At 35.4% G+C, this 19,316-nt stretch overlaps 1 protein-coding gene across 5 annotated transcripts in view; it reads left to right on the top strand.

Annotated features, from left to right (window-relative positions):
* Positions 1 to 19,316, top strand: part of STRN3 (striatin 3) — a 104,139-nt gene that overhangs the window by 41,152 nt on the left and 43,671 nt on the right. For all 5 annotated transcript variants that reach the window (XM_073895037.1, XM_073895038.1, XM_025870213.2 and 2 more), the window contains exons 2-5: positions 6,733 to 6,836; positions 7,487 to 7,560; positions 12,600 to 12,681; positions 15,849 to 16,022. In XM_073895037.1, the coding sequence (XP_073751138.1) occupies positions 6,733 to 6,836; positions 7,487 to 7,560; positions 12,600 to 12,681; positions 15,849 to 16,022 (434 nt within the window). The remainder of the gene's footprint in view (positions 1 to 6,732; positions 6,837 to 7,486; positions 7,561 to 12,599; positions 12,682 to 15,848; positions 16,023 to 19,316) is intronic.

The following is a 19,316-nucleotide window of genomic DNA, read 5'->3' as shown; positions in this document are numbered from 1 at the left end:
TTGAGTATGATGTTTGTTGTGGGCTTTTCATATATGGCTTTTTTGTTATGTTGAGATAGTTTTATTTTATTCCTAGTTTGTTGAGAGTTTTGTTTTTTTTTGTCATGAAAAGGTGTTGATTTTTTTTTTTTAAGATTTTATTTATTTATTTGACAGAGACACAGCGAGAGAGGGAACACAAGCAGGGGGAGTGGGAGAGGGAGAAGCAGGCTTCCCGCGGAGCAGGGAGCCCGATGCGGGGCTCGATCCCAGCACCCTGGGATCATGACCTGAGCCGAAGGCAGACGCTTAATGACTGAGCCACCCAGGCGCCCCAGGGTGTTGAATTTTGTCAAATTCTTTTTCTGCATTGGTTGAAATGGTTTTGCAGTTTTCCCCCTTTATTCTATTAATGAGGTGCCTTACATTGATTGGTTTTCTTGTGTTAAACCATCCTTGCATTCAAGGAATAAATCTCACTTGGTCGTGGTGTACAGTCTTTGTAATACGCTGCTGAATTTGATTTACTAGTATTATGTTGAGGGTCTTTACGTAAGTGTTGATAAGAGATACTGGTCTGTAGTTTTCTTACAGTGTTTGTGTCTGGCTTTGGTATGGGGCATTGCTGGCATTGATGAGTTAAAGAGTGTTTTGTCTTCAATTTTTAGAAATGTTTTAGAAGGATTTATGTTAATTCTTTAAATGTTTGGCAGGATTCACAAAAAACCCACGTCCAGGGTTTTTTTTGTATAAGGGATTTTTATTTTTAAAAAAAGATTTATGTATTTATTTTAGAGGGAGAACACATGCAGGCAGGGGGAAGGGCAGAGGGAAAAAGAGAGAAGTGGACTCCCTGCTGAATGGGGAGCCCAAAGACACAGGGCTCAACCTCATGACCATGAGATCATGACCTGAGCCTAAATCAAGAGTCAGAGTCTTAATGGACTAAGCCACCCAGGCACCCCTGTATGAGGGATTTTTGAATACTGAATCAATCTGCAAGTGGTCTTTTCTGATTTTCTCTTCCTTCATCATTCAATCTGGTTAGGTTTTATGTTACTGGGTTATCCAATTTGTTGGTGTGCAGTTGTTGATAGTACTCTTCCAGTCCTTTTATTTCTGTAGAATTGGTTGTAATGAGTCCACTTATGTTTTTTATTTTAATATTTGTGTCTTTTCTTTTTTTCTTAGTGGACCCAACTAACGTTTTGTCAATTTTGTTGATACTTTTGATGAATCAGGTTTTGGTTTTGTTGATTTTTTTGTTTTTTTGTTTGTTTGTTTGTTTGTCTTTGCTTTAATCTTTATTACTTCTTTCCTTCTGCTACCTTTGGGTTTGATTTGTTCTTTTTCTTGTTCCTTAAATAGTAATGCTGTGTTGTTAATTTGAGATTTTTTTTTTGTAAGATTTTATTTATTTATTTGAAAGAGAGCGAGCAAGAACAAGTTGGGGGAGAGAAGCAGAGGTAGAGGGAGAAGGGACTCCCCTCTGAGCAGGGAGCCCAATGGGGGGCTCCATCTCAGAACTCCAGGATTGTGACTTGAGCCAAAGGCAGACGCTTAACAAACTCAGCCACCCAGGAGCCCTCTTCTTTTTAATATAAGCATTTATAGCTGTAAATTTTCCCCTCAGCACTGCGTTTGTTGCATCCCATAGATTTTGGTATGCCGTATTTCCATTTTTATTCCTAAGTATTTTCTAATATTTCTGGTGATTTGTTCTGTTAGTTGCTTGAGTGTGGTGTTCAATTTCTACTAATTTGTGCGTTTTCCAGTTTTGTTACTGATTTCTTTTTTGTTGTGTTGAAATTTTTTTATGGTATTTATTGTTTTAATACTGAGACTTAATTTGTGGTGAACATATGGTCCATCCTGGAGAATATCCCATGCATACTTGAGAAGAATGTGTATTCTCTTGTTGGGTAAAGTGTTCTATATATGTCTGTTAGATCTAGTTGGTTTATTGTGTTGTTGAAGTCCTCTTGTTTCCTTATCTTCTGTCTGATTCTTTGATCTGTTATTGAAAGTGGGATATTGAAGTCTCTAGCTATTACTGTGGAACTATTTCCCTCTTCAGTTTTTGCTTCATATATTTTGATGATCTTAATAAGTACATAAATATTTGTAATTGTTATCTTTTTTATTGTACTTTTTATTAATATATAATGTCCTCTGTCTCTTGCAGTCTTTTTTTATTTAAAATCTTTTTTGTCTGATAATAGTATAGGAGGTTTATAAACTTCAGTAGTAAATGTATTAGGCTATATGGGCCATATTGGGTCTGAGTTACACATTCTTTTGTTTTTTTTTTTAAGCCATTTTTCACTCTGGGGCTGTCCAAAAACAAGCCTGAAGCAGGTTACTAATCCCTGCTGTGCCTTGAACAGAACTTTTAAAATGGTAATGAATTTATTGTTCCTTTTCTTTATGGCTAATGCTTTTGTCTTGTTAAAGAATTTTTTCCTTAATCTGAAATTTTGAAGATATATATTAGATCCTAAAAGCATTATTGTTCTGCCTTCACATTTAGATCTGTAATCCTCCTACAACTGATGTATCAGGCAGAAGTTTTATTTCATCTCCCTTCTCCCATATGTTTACCCTGTATACTAAGTACAAGTTCTGAAAGGGCCATTCTTATTGTTTTAAACTGCTATTTTCATAAATCATGTGACCTCATATATATTGGTTTGTTTCTGGGTTGGTTTTTTTTTTTTTTCTTTTATCTATTTGTCTATCCCTGCACCAATCACTGTTTTAATTTCTCTAGTTTTATAAACCATCTTACTTTCTGGTAGAGCAGGTTCTACCATTTCCTCCTTGGGGATTGTCTTGCCTGTTCTTGGCAATTTGAATTTCTTCATAAATTTTAGGATCATTTTGTCAAGTTACACACACACACACACACACACACACACACGCACACACACACACTGAAAGTTTGATTGGAATTGCATTAACTCGCAGTTTGCATGAAAATTGTTTTTTATGAGTCTGCTACTCCATTTAGGTTTTCTTTTTTGTACAGGTTGCAGTTTTTCGTGCAGAGATCTTGCACATTTTTGTTGGTTTATTCCTAGATACTTTTGTTTTTTGTTGCCATTGTAAATATGCTTTTTTGCAGTTACTTTTTTTTTTTAAAGATTTTATTTGTTTATTTTGATAGAGAAAGAGAGCACAAGCGGGGGTGAGGAGGCAGAGGGAGAGAGAGAAGCAGTCTCCCCGCTGAGCAAGGAGCTGGATTTTGGGCTTGATTCCAGGACTCTGGTATCATGACCTGAGCCGAAGGCAGGGGCTTAACTGACTGAGCCACCCAGGTGTCCCTACCTTTTTTTTTTTTTTTTTTTTGCATTTTTGAAGTATTTATTTGCTGAGATGATGCTACTAATGGTGCATTATGACTTGTAAAAACAGCTCGGAATTCATTTCAGTGAACCTTTATTAAACACTGTCTCATTTAATTGGTCTTTTTTTTTTTATCACTATCAGACATAACCTTTACCTTTTAAGTCAGAATATCTATGTAGATATTCTGTGATGTGAGGTCATAAGGCCATGTCCAGCAGTCATGATATATCTGATATTTTCTTTTTATCCTCATCTCCATGTAGTTTGGGTTAGGACATGTCCTTTTAAAGGTGTTTTCTTAATGAATTCTCACCTTTTTTTGTCCTTTTTGTTTGTGAATTATCTTCTTTCAACTCCTGTTCAGAAGCTGCTGTGGGATTCTTGCTTTTTTAATGTAGTTTGTGCTTATTTAATGTACTAGATTCTGTATGGATGGATGGTTTTTAATAGGAAAATGCCAAGACAAGAAATGAAAATGAATTCTCACAATAGCCTAAGATTCTAGTGTCTGCTTCAGTAGAACATAGACAACAGTGTAAGATTCTAAAAGGAAACATTGCCACTGTTTAGGTTTTTTTTTTAATCCTTTAGAGGACTTGAGACTTTGATTTTCAGTGCCTTTCTCATTGGAAAATCACTGATTACTGCTTTTTTTTTTAAAGATTTTATTTATTTATTTGACAAAGAAAGAAGCAGAGGGAGGGAGAAGCAGACCCCTGTTGAGTAGGGAGCCCAATGTGGGACTCAGTCCTGGGACCCAGGGATCATGACCTGAGCCGAAGGCAGACGCTTAACTGACTGAGCCACCTTGGCGCCCCTGATTACTGCATTTTAAGAAGCAGAATAAAATGAGTTTCTTTCATCTTTTTCCACTGCTAATTACAGTATGCTTATAAGATCTGGAAATTGGAGTCACATAATGTTTTTATCGTATGTGATAATGGTTTTTGCTTTTTTTTTTTTTTTTGAAGTCAATACAAGGATGGTTCTGGGGCACTTAGGTGGCTCAGTCAGTTAAGCATCTTCCTTTGGCTCGGGTCATGATCCTGGGTCCTGGGATCGAGCCCCACATTGGAAATGCTAATTGGAAAAAGAGATATGCACCCCTGTGTTCATTGCAGCATTATTTACAATAGCCAAGATACAGAAACAACCTAATTATCCATTGATAGTTGAACAGATAAAGATGATGGAATATTACACAATGGAATATTACTCGGCCGTAAAAAGAATGAGATCTTGCCATTTGGGACAACATTGATGGACCTAGAAGGTATTCTGCTAAGTGAAATAAGCCAAAAAAAGAGAAATACTATATGGTCTCACTTTTATATGGAATCTAAACAAAGTAAATTGAACAAACAAAAAACAGAAACAGTATCATAAATACAGAGAACTGGTGATTGCCAGAGGTGAGGCCGTTGGGGGGATAGACAAAATAGGTGAAGTGGTTTAAGAGGTACAACTTCCAGGGGTGCCTGGGCAGCTCAGATGGTTAAGCGTCTGCCTTCGACTCAGGTCATGATCCCAGGGTCCTGGGAATGAGCCCCACATCGGGCTCCCTGCTCAGTGGGGAGCCTGCTTCTCCCCCTCCCCCTGCTTCTCCCCCTGCTCATGCGCTCTCTTTCTCTCTCTCTCTCTCTATCTCTGTGTCTCGAATGAATTAAAAAAAAAAAAAAAAAAAAGTACAACTTCCAGTTACAGAATGGTAAGTTAGGGAATGAAAAGTCCCCGTAAAGAATATAGTCAATAGTACTGTAAGGGTGTTGTATGGTGACAGTGGATGGTGATTGCATTTACTGGGGTGAAAAAAAAGAAAGTTGATGCAGGCAAAAAACTTAATCAGAATTTCTTGAGGCTGTGTGATGAAATTGATGTTTCGCTTTTGCTTTATGGCTCAGGGGAGTCATACTTTCTCTTTAGAATATTAGACTGTTAGGTTCTGAATAGTTACCATCCCTCCTAGACGTTTTATTTTTGTTTTGAAATTTGTATTTGGAGGTGTTATGTAGCTAACATCTCAGGTGTTAAGGAGTTATAGATGATTTCTTTTTCTTTTTTATTTCAGAGAGAGTGAGAGAGTAAGCGGTGGAGGGGGCGGGAGAGAGAAAGAATCTTAAGCTCGTTTTGATCTCACGACCCTGAGATCATCAAGAGTCCGATGCTTAGCTTAACTGATCCAAGCTACGCTGGCGCCCCTCATGTTTTGTGTTTTTTGTTTTTTATTTTTAAAGGATAATGGACACCTGGGTGGCTCGGTCGGTTAAGCGTCTTCCTTCTGCTCAGGTCATGATCTCAGGGGTCCTGTGATCTAGTCTGGAATCAGGCTCCCTACTCAAGGGGAAGTCTCCTTCTCCCTCTCCCTCTGCTCTTCTCCCCTGCTTGTGCTCGCTCTCTTTCTCTCTCTCAAATAAATATAATAAATCTTAAAAAAAATAAAGGATAATAGAGAAGAGCTCGTTTTGATGGCAGTGGGCATTTAATAGTCCTATGTTTTTATTAATCAGCTTGATTTAGCTGGTCTGTTGGCTATTTCTTTTATAGAAATGAACAGATCCTAACTGAATGGGTTACATCATTCAGCAGAATTCATGTGTTCTGATTCCATTAATCATGATTTAGGTTACTAAGTAGCTTCCTTTTTCTTAACAAATACACCTATAGGTTATCTCAGCAAGAGCATTCTCCCCTATGTGGAAGTTAATTTTATTGTTATGTGCATAATGGCAAATGTCCCCACACAGATGCTAGTCTCTTTAAACATTACTCTTTAGTGTTGGGTGTATAAAGGGGACTGACATGATAGGAGGGGCCAGAAAAAGATAAGAGAGTTACCTCTCATAGGAAATAAGGGAATTAAAAAAAAAAAAATTCCTCTCACAGTAGAAAAATGACAAGAGAAAGTAATGAGTTCTTTGAACGTTGGTGGCTTTACTTAAACTATTTGCAATACTGGGGTGGTGGTGTTTCAAGAATTGAAAGAATTTGGAGTGGGTGGGTAGAATAGAAAAGATTATAAATTTTTAAGTATTTCATAAAGAAAATGCTTTCGAGGTATTATTACTGTTTTTTGAAACAACCAGTATCTCATTTTGGTAAAAATATTTTATCTATTTATGAAAATAATAGTTTTTAGTTCTTTGTGACTTATATGTTAGGAAGTAGGTTCAATTTTTATAAGATTTCCTTTTATGATTATGTTAAAATTACTAATATTAAAGACTTTAAGATTGTAAGCAAATTGCTGATTTATAGTCATGTTTATTTTTAAAATAATTGTGTTACTAGCAAAGTTTGGTTGACTGTTTCTATGAATTTTAAAACTTGCTGTCATGTTTTCTTATTTTTGGTTCCCCGTGTATTGTTAGGAAAAAATGAAAATAAATGGATCTTTTATATTTTTAGGCCCGGATAGCATTTTTGCAAGGAGAAAGAAAAGGTCAAGAAAACTTGAAGAAGGATTTAGTAAGAAGAATAAAGATGTTAGAGTATGCATTAAAACAAGAAAGGTATGTGTACCTCATTTTCTAGTAGAACAGTATTTTTTTAATACTAGTGTACAGTGTATTTAAAAGCTCTTTGAAGGGGGGGAAGTCGGAGGGGGGGACGAACCATGAGAGACTATGGACTCTGAGAAACAAACTGAGGGTTCTAGAGGGGAGGGGGGTGGGGGGATGGGTTAGCCTGGTGATGGGTATTAAAGAGGGCACATACTGAATGGAAAATAAGTAAGTAAATAAAATCTTAAAAAAATGTATAAATAAAAGAATAATCTACTTAAAAAAAAAGCTCTTTGAAAGAAATGAAACCCTGCCCAAAATACAAGATGATACTTTGATTTGATTCTTATAATGGGAAAAGAAAAGATTTAAATCTTTAAAATGGAAATAATTTTCGTCTTTTGTTATGGAACCTAAGTTTTGGGGTTTTTTTTCTTTAAAGATCAGGAAAAAATTATCTTTACTCAGGTGTATACGTTAATTGGGTAATTTACATTTTTTCTTTCACAGCAGTGCACCTTTTTTTCTAACTTCCTTTGCAAGTAAAACTTAGACATTCATATTATGTTTTATTTGTTATTAGAGAAATATGTACCAGTATTAACTGTGTAGAAAAGGAGAAAATACTTTCTTTCAACAACTTATTATTGAATTTTCAGGGCAAAATATCACAAATTAAAATATGGCACAGAACTGAACCAAGGTGATTTGAAAATGCCAACCTTTGAATCAGGTAAACTTGATTCTTCTGTTAACCTTCTCCTGACCCAATTCAAGAAAAATTGGTTTAAGCTCATTTTTATGTAACAGACATGTTTTCTTCACCCTCATTTTGCTTTGATAGCATTGGTTAGTCAAATGGTTGACGACTGTAATATTATCTAGTGTTTTGGGAAAATAATAAATGAATAAGTAGTTTTATCTACATCTCAATCCTGAGGCTATTTATCCTGTTTTCCTTGTGTTGAAACCTTTGTAAAATTGTGGGTGCATTTTTGGTATTAATTAGAGGTGAAAGGTAATGAAACAGTTCTTTCTATACTTGTAGATAATTCTTCGCCCATATGAGCTTAATTTTTTATTATTACAAGGTTCTTTTTATCTGGAGAAGCTGTGATTAACACAGTTTAATTCTGAAAATTGGAAATTTGATTGAATTTGGAAACCTCATAGGCAGCCAAATAAGGTTAAGAGAAGGAAAAAAAAGTCTTCACTTCATCTTGCAACTGTACTAAATTTTGCATCTTGCACTAAATTAAATGAATGGATATTGAGGGTGAGAGTAGTATCTGATGAACAGTTATGCTGGGAAGAGATGGCTGGATATAGGAAAAGGCTAACAGTTTAATGATAACTTTAGGGTTCTATATGATTACAGTTTGAGTAGTCCACACTTGATCTTAGCCAAAAGGCCAAGAAGCGATACAGTTTGCGTCGTCTAAACATCTAATAATAAATGAGGATTATTTTGATTTATATTATACAACATTGGGAATATTATCAATTTCTTATTTCAGGTATATTTACAACTCATACACATTTTGATGGTGCAGTCAGATTGAATTCTATGCTGTTCTTGGATGCTGGTTACTAAGACAAAAAAGTGTGTCTTTATTTGGATATGCAATTTTTCCTCTCCTATAGTTGTACCATATCTAATAAAGTCAAAGCATATATAGTAGGGAAAATAAAACTTATGTATGGATTTTTTTTTAGGTGGCAGAGTAAATTTTAAAAATTTAATTGGTTTTTAGTTTAATATTAAATACTATTAATTTAATATTAAGTTTAATGTTAAGTACTTAGAACTTGGCAAAACACTTCATACATACAACCTGCAGTTGATTTAATTTTTCTCTACTTATTTTACCATTTATTATATCTTCAGGTTGTTGGTATATATATAAAATTAAGAAAGAAAATATGAGCAGCATGGGTTTCCTTTTTTTTTTTTTTAAAGATTTTATTTATTTGTCAGAGACAGAAAAAGAGAGAAAGGCAGGCAGAGGGAGAAGCAGGCTCTCCGCTGAGCAAGGACCCAGATGCAGGACTCAATCCCAGGACCCTGGGATCATGACCTGAGCTGAAGGCAGACGCTTAACCGACTGAGCCACCCAAGCATCCTGCGTTGGTTTCCTTTGGTCTGGCTTTTCAGTGATTATGAAGGTTCACTTTGATAGTAGGGAACAATATTGTGGCCTAATCCTTGGAAAAGCAACAATAAATGATAAAAAGATGGAAGGTCTATATATTTTGGGCCTTGTTTAACTACAGTAGTCTTATTGCAGTTAGAGGGAGTAGAGTAGCTTCACACAACCTAATGAATTCAGAACTTTTCTTTGAGTCCTTTTTCTTTCTAATATGGTTAGAATATTCACAAAATAAGTATTCACTTTCTAACTCGAGGGCTATCCCCACTAACTTGGTCTTCATAAATGTGAGGAAGGTGGCTAGTTGCAGCTGCATTGTTCCTGGAGCTAGAGTCAGAATTGGCTAGCTGGTCTCAGTACAACAACTTGTATAAAACAGATCATTAGCAGATAAATCTCTACTGCCTACAACCGAGGTAAGATTAAAAACAACTCTGTTTTTATCTGTATAAATTTAACAATTAAAACTTCCTTAAAATGAGGAATACAATGACATCCAAGTATTTTATTTATGGGAACAATAATAGCAAAATAGATTGCTTTTATTGATGTAGAAAAACTTCATGGTGTTGAGCAGGGGAAAACAATGAAGGGATGGGCAAAATACAACATGGAAACAAAGTGGAATAAAATTACTTACATCAAAGTATGGATTGAGATAGACATTAAATTAGTGTTGTCTTTTATATATACACAAAATAAATCAAAATGTAAAAAAAAATGTGTAAAATATTGTCTTGACAGAAGTACAAGATATGCATGTTTTTATACCTGTGCCTCAGTAATACCAATATGTGTATGTATCCTAAATCGGTTTAACCCTATGTATCTAAATATGTAAAGAGCTCTTTTTCATACATTTAGGAAAAAAAAAATCTAACAGTAGAAAAATAGGCAAAAGACTTGAAAAGGCAGCCCATAAGAGAAGATATCCAAATGGCCAATAAGTAGATGAAATGAGATTCAATTTTATTACTTATTGAGGAAATACAACCAAAGTGCAGTGTATACAATTGGACACCTACCAGAATGGCCAAAATAAAATACAAAAGAGAAAAAAGGTCGTGTTGATGAGGATTTAGAACAACCATACCTACTGGTGTTGGGATTGAAAATTGATTGAACTGCTCTAAAAGTGGTTTGTCAGTGATACTAAAGGGAACATAGCCATAGCAGCGTGCTCTGTGGTCCAGTAATTCTACTTCTAGGTATTCTACTCCTTAAAAGGCTTACATATGTTCATCATAAGGCTTGTATATAGTATCTTGTAATAAAAATATGGAAAGAACTTGAATGACCTGCAGTGTTAGAATGGGTACATAATACTGTGTGATATTTTAGCATAGTGGAATGCTCTTTAGCAAGAAAAATGAACAAACTCGTAACTACGCCTGACAACATGGACAGGTAACATAAAACTGAAAATTGATATAAATGATTTCATGAATATAAAGTTCAAAAATTAATCTAGGTTTTATAAATCAGGATAGTATTGCTATCCTTTTAGGAGTGTCTAGTAATTGGAAGAGGGCACAAGGAAAGCTTTTGGGGTGCTGATAAATGTTTTGTTTCTTCATCGAGGAACTGGTTATGTTGGTGTGTTAAAAAATTAATTGAGCTGTATGCTTCTGTTGTACTTCAAGGATATTCTTAGCATTATTTATAATAGGGAAAAGTGGAAACTAATGTCAACATTAGTGGACTAGCTAAATTAAATATACTTTCTATGGAATAATTTTATGATATTAATCTATATTGCCATCAAGAGAATGTTGAAGTATGTTGTCACAAGCAGCTTATAGTACAGTGCACACATTGCCCCCCCTTTTTTTAAGAAAGGAGAAGTTTATGTATTTTGAGATGAAAAATAGGGATTGATAAATTCGTAAGTACTAACACTTGGTGATAGGATTTGGGGCAGTTATAGTTCTTTCTAAAAATGTATTTAAATGTATTTTTTTCTCCAGTGGTTATATATTATATGTAATTACACAGTAAACAAATGGTATAAATAGAAAAAATTATAAACAGAAAAGTAGACTATTAGGGTGCAATAATTATTTCTAGAAATCTTAGAAATCCCTGTGTTCAGGGTAAGAATGAAAAGATGTTAATAATGGGATTGTTAGGCTTAGAGAAGTAATGCCTGCTACCAGTATTTGTTCTCATGACTCTGAGGAGTCTAGGAGCCCAACAACTGTGAGCCATGCTAAGGGTTGTCAGCATTCAGTGTGAGGGCTGATCTTCTATGATCCTCTCTCTTTGCTTTCTTTCTGTCTGTCTGTCTTTCTTTCTTTATGATGTTTATTTATTTATTTATTTGACAGAGAGACATACAGCGAGAGAGGGAACACAAGCAGGGAGAGTGGGAGAGGGAGAAGCAGGCTTCCTGCTGAGCAGGGAGCCCGATGCGGGGCTTGATCCCAGGACTCAGGGAACATGACCTGAGCCGAAGGCAGATGCTTAACGACTGAGACACCCAGGCGCCCCTATCTTTATTTTCATAATGGGACTTTATAGGAAAATATTTCTGTGATATCATTAGTGCTGATACATAGTTTTAAATCTCTCTAGGGATACTTATTGAGAGCTTGACTTCCTACAGATTATAGTATTTTTTTTTATTTATTTATTTGAGAGAGAGAGAGAGAGTGGGGAGAGGGGCCAGCAGGAGAGGGAGAAGGAGAGAAGCAGACTCCCCACTGATGTGGAGCTTGTATGGGGCTCGATCTCACCACCCTGAGATTATGACCTGAGCCGAAATCAAGAGTTGGATGCTTAACTGACTGAGCCACCCAGACCCCCCCTATAGTATTTATTAAACTCTCTCTTAATGTATATACTTTTATTCCAGAATAATACATGACTTTTTACTTGTAGTAGAAACTATTTTCTGGTTTAAGTTTTAGTTCTTTTTTTTTTTTTTTAAAGATTTTATTTACTTGAGAGAGACACAGTGAGAGAGGGGACACAAGCAGGGGGAGTGGGAGAGGGAGAAGCAGGCTTCCTGCGGAGCAGGGAGCCTGAGGCAGGGCTCGATCCCAGGACCCTGGGACCATGACCTGAGCCGAAGGCAGACACTTAATGACTGAGCCACCTAGGCACCCCTTAAGTTTTAGTTCTTAAAATGAAATTGATTATATAAAATGTTATGATATGGACTTAAAGTTAACTGATACAGACTCAAAATTAAGTTATTCAGTAGTTTTCCTAAGTGTTGATTTTGAATAGCTTAAGTAAATATTAAATATAGCTTTTTATTTTTGAAAGCATTCAACCCAGCAGAATTCTGGTAGTTAAAAAAATACTACTTTTTAGCATTTCATTTCAAAGCCTAGTCTTTTGGTTTTTGACTCTCTAGTAGAACAGTTGATGTACTCTTGGGTTTTCCCAATTTTAAAACAAGGAGGGTTGTACCTGAGTGTTGACTGGGATAAATACATTTAAAATGAGTGACCCACAGTAATTACTCAATAGTTGTTCATTTATTTCTGTCCTTTATAAAATATTTAGTTATATTTTGTGGGAATTTATCCCTGAGAGAACTTCAACAATATTTTCTCAAGAGTTGAAATAATGCGTATGAAATCGTCTTTTTATGTGTGTGTGTGTTAATTTTTAGAAGAAACCAAAGACACAGAAGCTCCCACAGCACCTCAGAATAGCCAGTTAACCTGGAAGCAAGGCAGACAGCTGTTAAGACAGTAAGTAATGGTTCATTTTCAGCTTTCTTTAAGGATCTAGGTATGAAAGTGCTTATATTCAGTCACTTTGCAAGTGAAAAATTATTTGGTGATTATAGGACAGTGTGTAGAATTTTCAAATTGCTCTCTTGCTTTATTAGACTATTCAATCTTTTTAAAGTTTGTCTCTTCTGAATGTTCCTTTGAACACTGCTCAGGATGATGATGTTTTCTTATTTGTGGGGTAGAATGTCATAAAAACTGGATGACTGGAAGGCAAGAACAAAAATAATATAGAGTTCATACTTGTGGATACTCTCATTTCATCACTGTAGAATTCACAGACTTGGGTTTAAGTGGGAGTATTACTGGTTTATAGAGGAATTTAACTGGTTATCTGAAACCTTTCATAAGTGGCTTGCCAAATCCTACTTTTACTTGAATTTTTGAGGAACCTTTTTGATGTTTGAATTCTTTGCTGTATTAGAAGTAATTGTGTGGCATATCTTACTTATTGTCTTTTATCTATTTGTTTTTCGGCCTTATATTTTTAAAGCTTTGGTACCTGTGTACTAATGATAGCCTGGGTAATTTACAATTATTCAAACTGCTCAACTCTATGCATGTTTAGCTTTACTTCAGTAACCCTGTGAAATGTGATCAGACCTTTGATCTTCTTACTGCCTAGAACTACCCTACTCTGGAATATTCCATGATCCAACACTTGTCTTATATTCCGCCTTTTCCACCCCTAACTCCCCATGTTATTTGCCCTCTGATCTTACCATGATCTTTAGCTTCTTGGCTACTTCATTTTCCCCTTAAGCTCCTTGAGTTGTGGTTGGTTTTACTTTATTTGTTGATGTGGGCTTTTCTTGTTTTTATTTTTACCTAGATCTACCTTAGACCCCATCATCCATCACCATTTTGGTAGGACCCCTAGCTTTCTTCTGCCCTCTCCTACCAGTCATTTTATTATACCTGCAGTATCTCAGCCCTAGTTCAGTCTTGCTGTCTCTGCTGCTTCTGTTTCTAATTAAATCTTGGAGAAAAATCAGAGTCCTCTCAATGCCCTTACATATTCATGGTTTCCTGTACAAACATTACAGAGAGCCTTTCTCCATAACCCTGGTCACGTCCTGCTCCCATTATACCTCAGTAGATATTCTAAACTTTTACCCTGTCTCAGCCCATTCTGCCTTACTCATTAGAGCACCTCAGGTTCTGCTTAACTGAAAATATGAAGGCTTTCAGGTGAGAACTCCCTTAACTTTTTGCTTTCCCTTCTGTAGATGTATTTAAACCTCATAGTGATCACTTTAGTTTCTGGTGTTTCATTCAAACTCTTGAAACTATCAATCCAAACTCTTAGTGACTAAAACTTGAACAAACTTTAGTAAAAACAGATTATTCTTTGGAAGGATGCTAGCAGAATTGAGGAAAGTGCTGAATAACTGAGTATCCGGAAGACAAGAGCTGACATACACCTGAGGACTTCTCAGGGACTGGAAACACCCATGATAGGTTCTTATTCTCTGGTTTTCTTCTCCTCTGTGTATCAGTTTCAGTGTTTTCTCCTGAAAACCACTTTTCTCCAGATGGCAGGGGACCCCCTGTTTTAGTCAGAATTGGCTTAACTTGATCAAATAAACGCCCATGAGTCAGTTATTTTTACCTAGTTGTGTGAGATCTTGGCTGCTCATTCAGACCGCCGCATGGTTAGAGTGTGCTGGCAGCTGTTTCCCACAAAAGAGAATTGCAGTTGTTAGAAGAGTACAGTAGCTGTAGAGAAATCACTTATACAGTATTTCTCTTATAAAAGCCTAATGTTATTGCCTGGATTAATATGCTGTCTCTCCACATCTTTCTCTGACAGTTTATTTCCATAGTCTTCCTTGTTCATTTCTCAGCTGTGTACTCTGTTTTCCACTTTGATACTACATTGAAGCTACTCACAAACATACTTAAGAGACCTTTTTTGTTCCTATTTGATCTTTTGGAAATATTTGACATTAACTATTCATTCTTTTTTGAGCTCTTTTTTCTTACTTACTCCCCGCTGTCATTTCCCACCCTTACTTCTCAAGTGTTTGCTTTTATTTTCTTTTGATTTTCTCTTATTTTTCTAGCCCTTTAGATGTCTGTGTCCCCAGGCTTTCTGTTCTAGAGCTTTTTCTCAGGGTAACTTCATTTAAATCCATGGCTTTAAATACCATCAAACACTGATGACTCCCAAATCTGTTTACTGAGTCCAGTCTCTTCTGAGCTTTGACCTTTCTTATTATTGTGCCTAATAAATGTTGTCACTTTCGTACATATGACATGATTATCTGATAGGTACCCTGTAAACCAGATTCGAACACTTTTATTTTTCATTTCATTGAATAAAACCACCATCTAAGCTAGAAACCTGAAATTTTTCTAAAATTCTTGCATCTCCTTTCATTCTGCTGCCATGTTGATTTGTGCACCAAGTCTCTAAGATTATATCTTGCTTATTTTTCTCACGTTTATTCTCTTCAGTTTTATTTCTTGCTGTGTTAGTGTCCTAACCAGTCTCCCTGTCGTTAGCTTTCATGTAAAAATCTTTTGTTCTTTTCCAGTAGTGTCTGAGACTCCTTTTAACACCCTTAGCCTGTGAAATCCTTTAAGAAGAAATTCTTGATCACACAAAGCCATTCATGACCCATTATGTATTATGTCATAATCTGGTCCCTTTTTTCTTTTCAAATCTCATCCTGGATCCTAGATTAGATATACAGGAAGTTTCAGTACCAGATTTTAGATCCTAGAGAGAGAACTAACCTGTCCATCATCCTCTGGCTAAGAACCCAGGTTTAAACTTAGCATGTCACAGTTCTGAGGTTTAGTTCTATTCATTCTTTACCACTTTGTGGACTTTTTAAGTAATATATATCATCAACTCCTAAAGCTTTTTAATGGTTCTTGGGCTTTTTAGGCCCTTAATTAGTGTTAGCCATACTGTATGCTTTCTTAATTAAATTTCAGTTTATAATTGGCCTTCTTCTCTTAGAATTGGAATTAGTCCGTAGAGAAGAAAGTTTTGAGGGAAAGGAAGATTATATTTTATAGGGTTATGGGCTTTTCTGAAATTCTTTGATATGATTTTGAGTTAAGCTTGCAGGTATTAATATATGAGATTTAATATTTTAAATTTTCTCTTATAGATATCTTCAGGAAGTAGGTTACACAGATACAATATTAGATGTACGGTCTCAACGGGTAAGGTCATTACTTGGACTGTCCAATTCAGAGCCAAATGGATCAGTAGAAACAAAGAACTTAGAACAGATCCTGAATGGAGGTGAATCTCCTAAGCAAAAAGGACAAGAAATCAAAAGGTATGATCTGTACTTACAGGTTAACATAGCTTATATAATGGGTACTGTGAATCTCTTTAATTTCTTGTTACTACTGTTAACGATTTTTAAAGCAGGTGGAGTTCAGATTTAAAGACTTTTCCCCTCCTACATGGTACCATGGGCAAATAAATTTTCTGTTCAGGTGCTTTTTAAATTGATATATCTTAATTTTTTTTTTTTTTTTGGAAGTCTTGATCTCATACATACAGATCTTTATTTTTTAAAATTCTTTTCTATTGTTATGTTAATCACCATACATTACATCATTAGTTTTTGATGTAGTGTTCCATGATTCATTGTTTGTGCATAACACCCTGTACTACATGCAGAACATGCCCTCTTTAATACCCATCACCAGGCTAACCCATCCTCCCACCCCCCTCCCCTCTAGAACCCTCAGTTTGTTTTTCAGAGTCCATCGTCTCTCATGGTTCGTCTCCCCCTCCGATTTACCCCCCTTCATTCTTCCCCTCCTGCTATCTTCTTCTTTATTTTCTTAACATATATTGCATTATTTGTTTCAGAGGTACAGATCTGTGATTCAACAGTCTTGCACAATTCACAGCACTCACCATAGCACATACCCTTCCCTATCTTATGTTTTGATACCAAGAAATTGGCTATAGTTCTGAAATAGGTGCAAAATTAAAATTCAATTTGGGAGTAATTTCATGTAGTTCAGAGCTATTTTAACTTCCTGATTTAAATTTTTGCTAGGGTATTTTCAATAAATTATCATGGTACTCTATAACTAGAATAGCAATGGTTACTTACACACAAGTATGAAAGAAACAAGGTTTTGTGTTATATTTGGGCTCAGAAAGCCACCAGTTATACTTTTTAAAATTTAATGTCTTTACTGAGATAAAATTCACAACTATACATTTCTGCCGTTTAAAATATGTAGTTTGTTTTTAGGATATTCAGAGTCTCTCAGCCATCACCACAGTCTTAGTTTTGAAAATATTCATCCCCAAAAGGAACCCCGTACTTATTAGCCAACACTCCCCATTCTCCCCTGCACTCCTTTCACCACCAACCCTAGGCAACCACTAATCTACTTTATGTTTCCATAGATTCCCTATTCTGAACATTTCATATAAATGGTTATTTTGTGAGTGGCTTCTTTACCTTAGCATAATATTTTTTAAGCTTCATCCGTGTGTCAGTAATTCATTCCTTTTTATTGCCAAATAATATTCTGTTCTATGGTTATATCACATTTTGTTTATCCATTCCTTGTCCAGTTGATGGGTTTGTGGATTGGTTCAACATTTTGAAATAGAGACTAATACTACTTTGAACATTGGTGTATATGTTTTCAGTTTTTTGGGGTATATACCCAGGACTGGAATTTCTGAGTCATATGGTAACTCTGTGTTTTCCTTGTCGTGGAAGTTCCAAACTCTTCCAAAGTGGCTAAACTATTTTACATTCCCACCAGAAATTTCTTGATGTCCTCATCAAAATTTGATGTTTTCTATCAGATGTACCTTTGGTTAATACAGACTTGATAAATCAAGGTGTTAATAAGTAGGTAGAACTTTTTTTTTTAACCTTTTTTTCCCCTCCAACTAAATGTCACCTTGAAAACATAAGTTTTCTGGAAAGACATAGAAAAGAAGAAGAGAGTGGAAAGAAACTAACATTGAGTTCCTTTAGAGCTTAAGAAATGAATAATAGTGTAGTTTAAAAACTAGCATTATTTCATACCTTAGCTGTATTTCATGATATTATGCTTTTGTTTAAAACATGTACTAAAAATTTCAAGTTAACATAAGCCTTTGCTTTAGGGTTTTTATTTCTGAGAAGGAAGGTCTCTTCAATAACATTTTATATCAGATAGAGCTCTTATTTTCTTTAGTCTGTATTTCAGGAAGCACAGAATATTTTTGTGGTATAAGAGAAAAAGCAAAAGTATTTTTGCTTTTTAAGCTTGTTAGTTAGGCTAAGTAGTTCGTAGAATTTATAATATTTAGAGGACTGCAGTTTAGCACACCTGAATCTGAATTAAATCTCCACACCAGACTTAATTTTCTTGTAAAGCTTCTTGCCTTTGCAAGATTAAGACCTTAATAGGTTTCTTTTCTGTTGTGTTTAAAAAACACATAACATGAGATCTATCCTCTTAACAATTTTTAAAGTATACAGTGCAGTATTGTTAACCATAAAAACAATGTTGTAGAGTACACCTCTAGAACTTTTTCATCTTTCATGACTGAAACTCTATACCTATTGAATAGCAACTCCTATTTCCTCTTCCTATCAGCCCCTGGCAACCACCATTCAACTTTCTATTTCTGTGAGTGACTGCTTTAAATACTCATGAAGTGGAATCATGTAGTGTGTGTCCTTCTTTGACCGCCTTATTTCACTTAGCATGATGTCATTTAGGTTCAGCAGTGTTGTAGCATATGACAAAATTTCCTTTTTTATGGCTGAATAATATTCCATTGCATGTATATACCACATTTTTTTTAATCCATTCATGTGTCCATAGATGTTTAGGTAATAGTTGTTCTTAATCAAGGCTGATTTCCATCTTAATGAGTATAGTTACATATTCTGAATCTGCACGTTTGTGTGGTTCAGCTATTATTCGGGCCTTTGAAAACTCCTAAGAATGAGAGAAATGATCTAACATGTTGAGATTTTTAGCAGAAGGATGTTTAGAGGTGATAATAGATAGAGGACAGAGTTCTCTTAGATCTTGCAACTGGGAAAAGCTTTGCTGCTTCTGAATAATTGGTTTGATTTACCTGTGAACCTCCAGTAGTTGCTCCCTTTCTCTTTTTATTCTGTTTGGAATCTTGCCATATTTGTGCCCTGCATACATGCTCCTCCACCCCCCACTGACTTTTAGCCTTTTACTTACCAACCCTGCTCTTGGCTTCTATTTTATTTTCTCCTCATCTGGACATTTTAATTTTTTTACTCCGTTGACTTTCTTTTTACAGTGAGAGAGGATAGTAAATAAATAGTTGGCAAAGAAAAAAGAATGTTAAAAAATCCATAGACAAAGACTTTTTCTTAAGCATCATGGATTAATAAAGTCACATTCTAGTTGTGTGCCTTCTGGAACCTCTGTTGAAATTACAGTTAAAGACTTTTTAAGATGCATTAACACATAAGAAAAAAACTGAATATGTAGAAAAAATGAGAGGATGTACTGTACATCAGATAGGGTTAGCTTAACAATTATGGAAGTTGGAAAGAATATGGAGGAATATCACATGCCTTAAATCTAAGGACATTCAGGAGCAATAATAAGAA

Source organism: Callorhinus ursinus, unplaced genomic scaffold, assembly GCF_003265705.2.
Source record: "Callorhinus ursinus isolate GAN/ISIS: 27379988/994484 unplaced genomic scaffold, GSC_fseal_2.0 scaffold8, whole genome shotgun sequence".
Classification (NCBI taxonomy): domain Eukaryota; kingdom Metazoa; phylum Chordata; class Mammalia; order Carnivora; family Otariidae; genus Callorhinus; species Callorhinus ursinus.
This window is presented reverse-complemented; position numbering and strand designations above follow the sequence as displayed.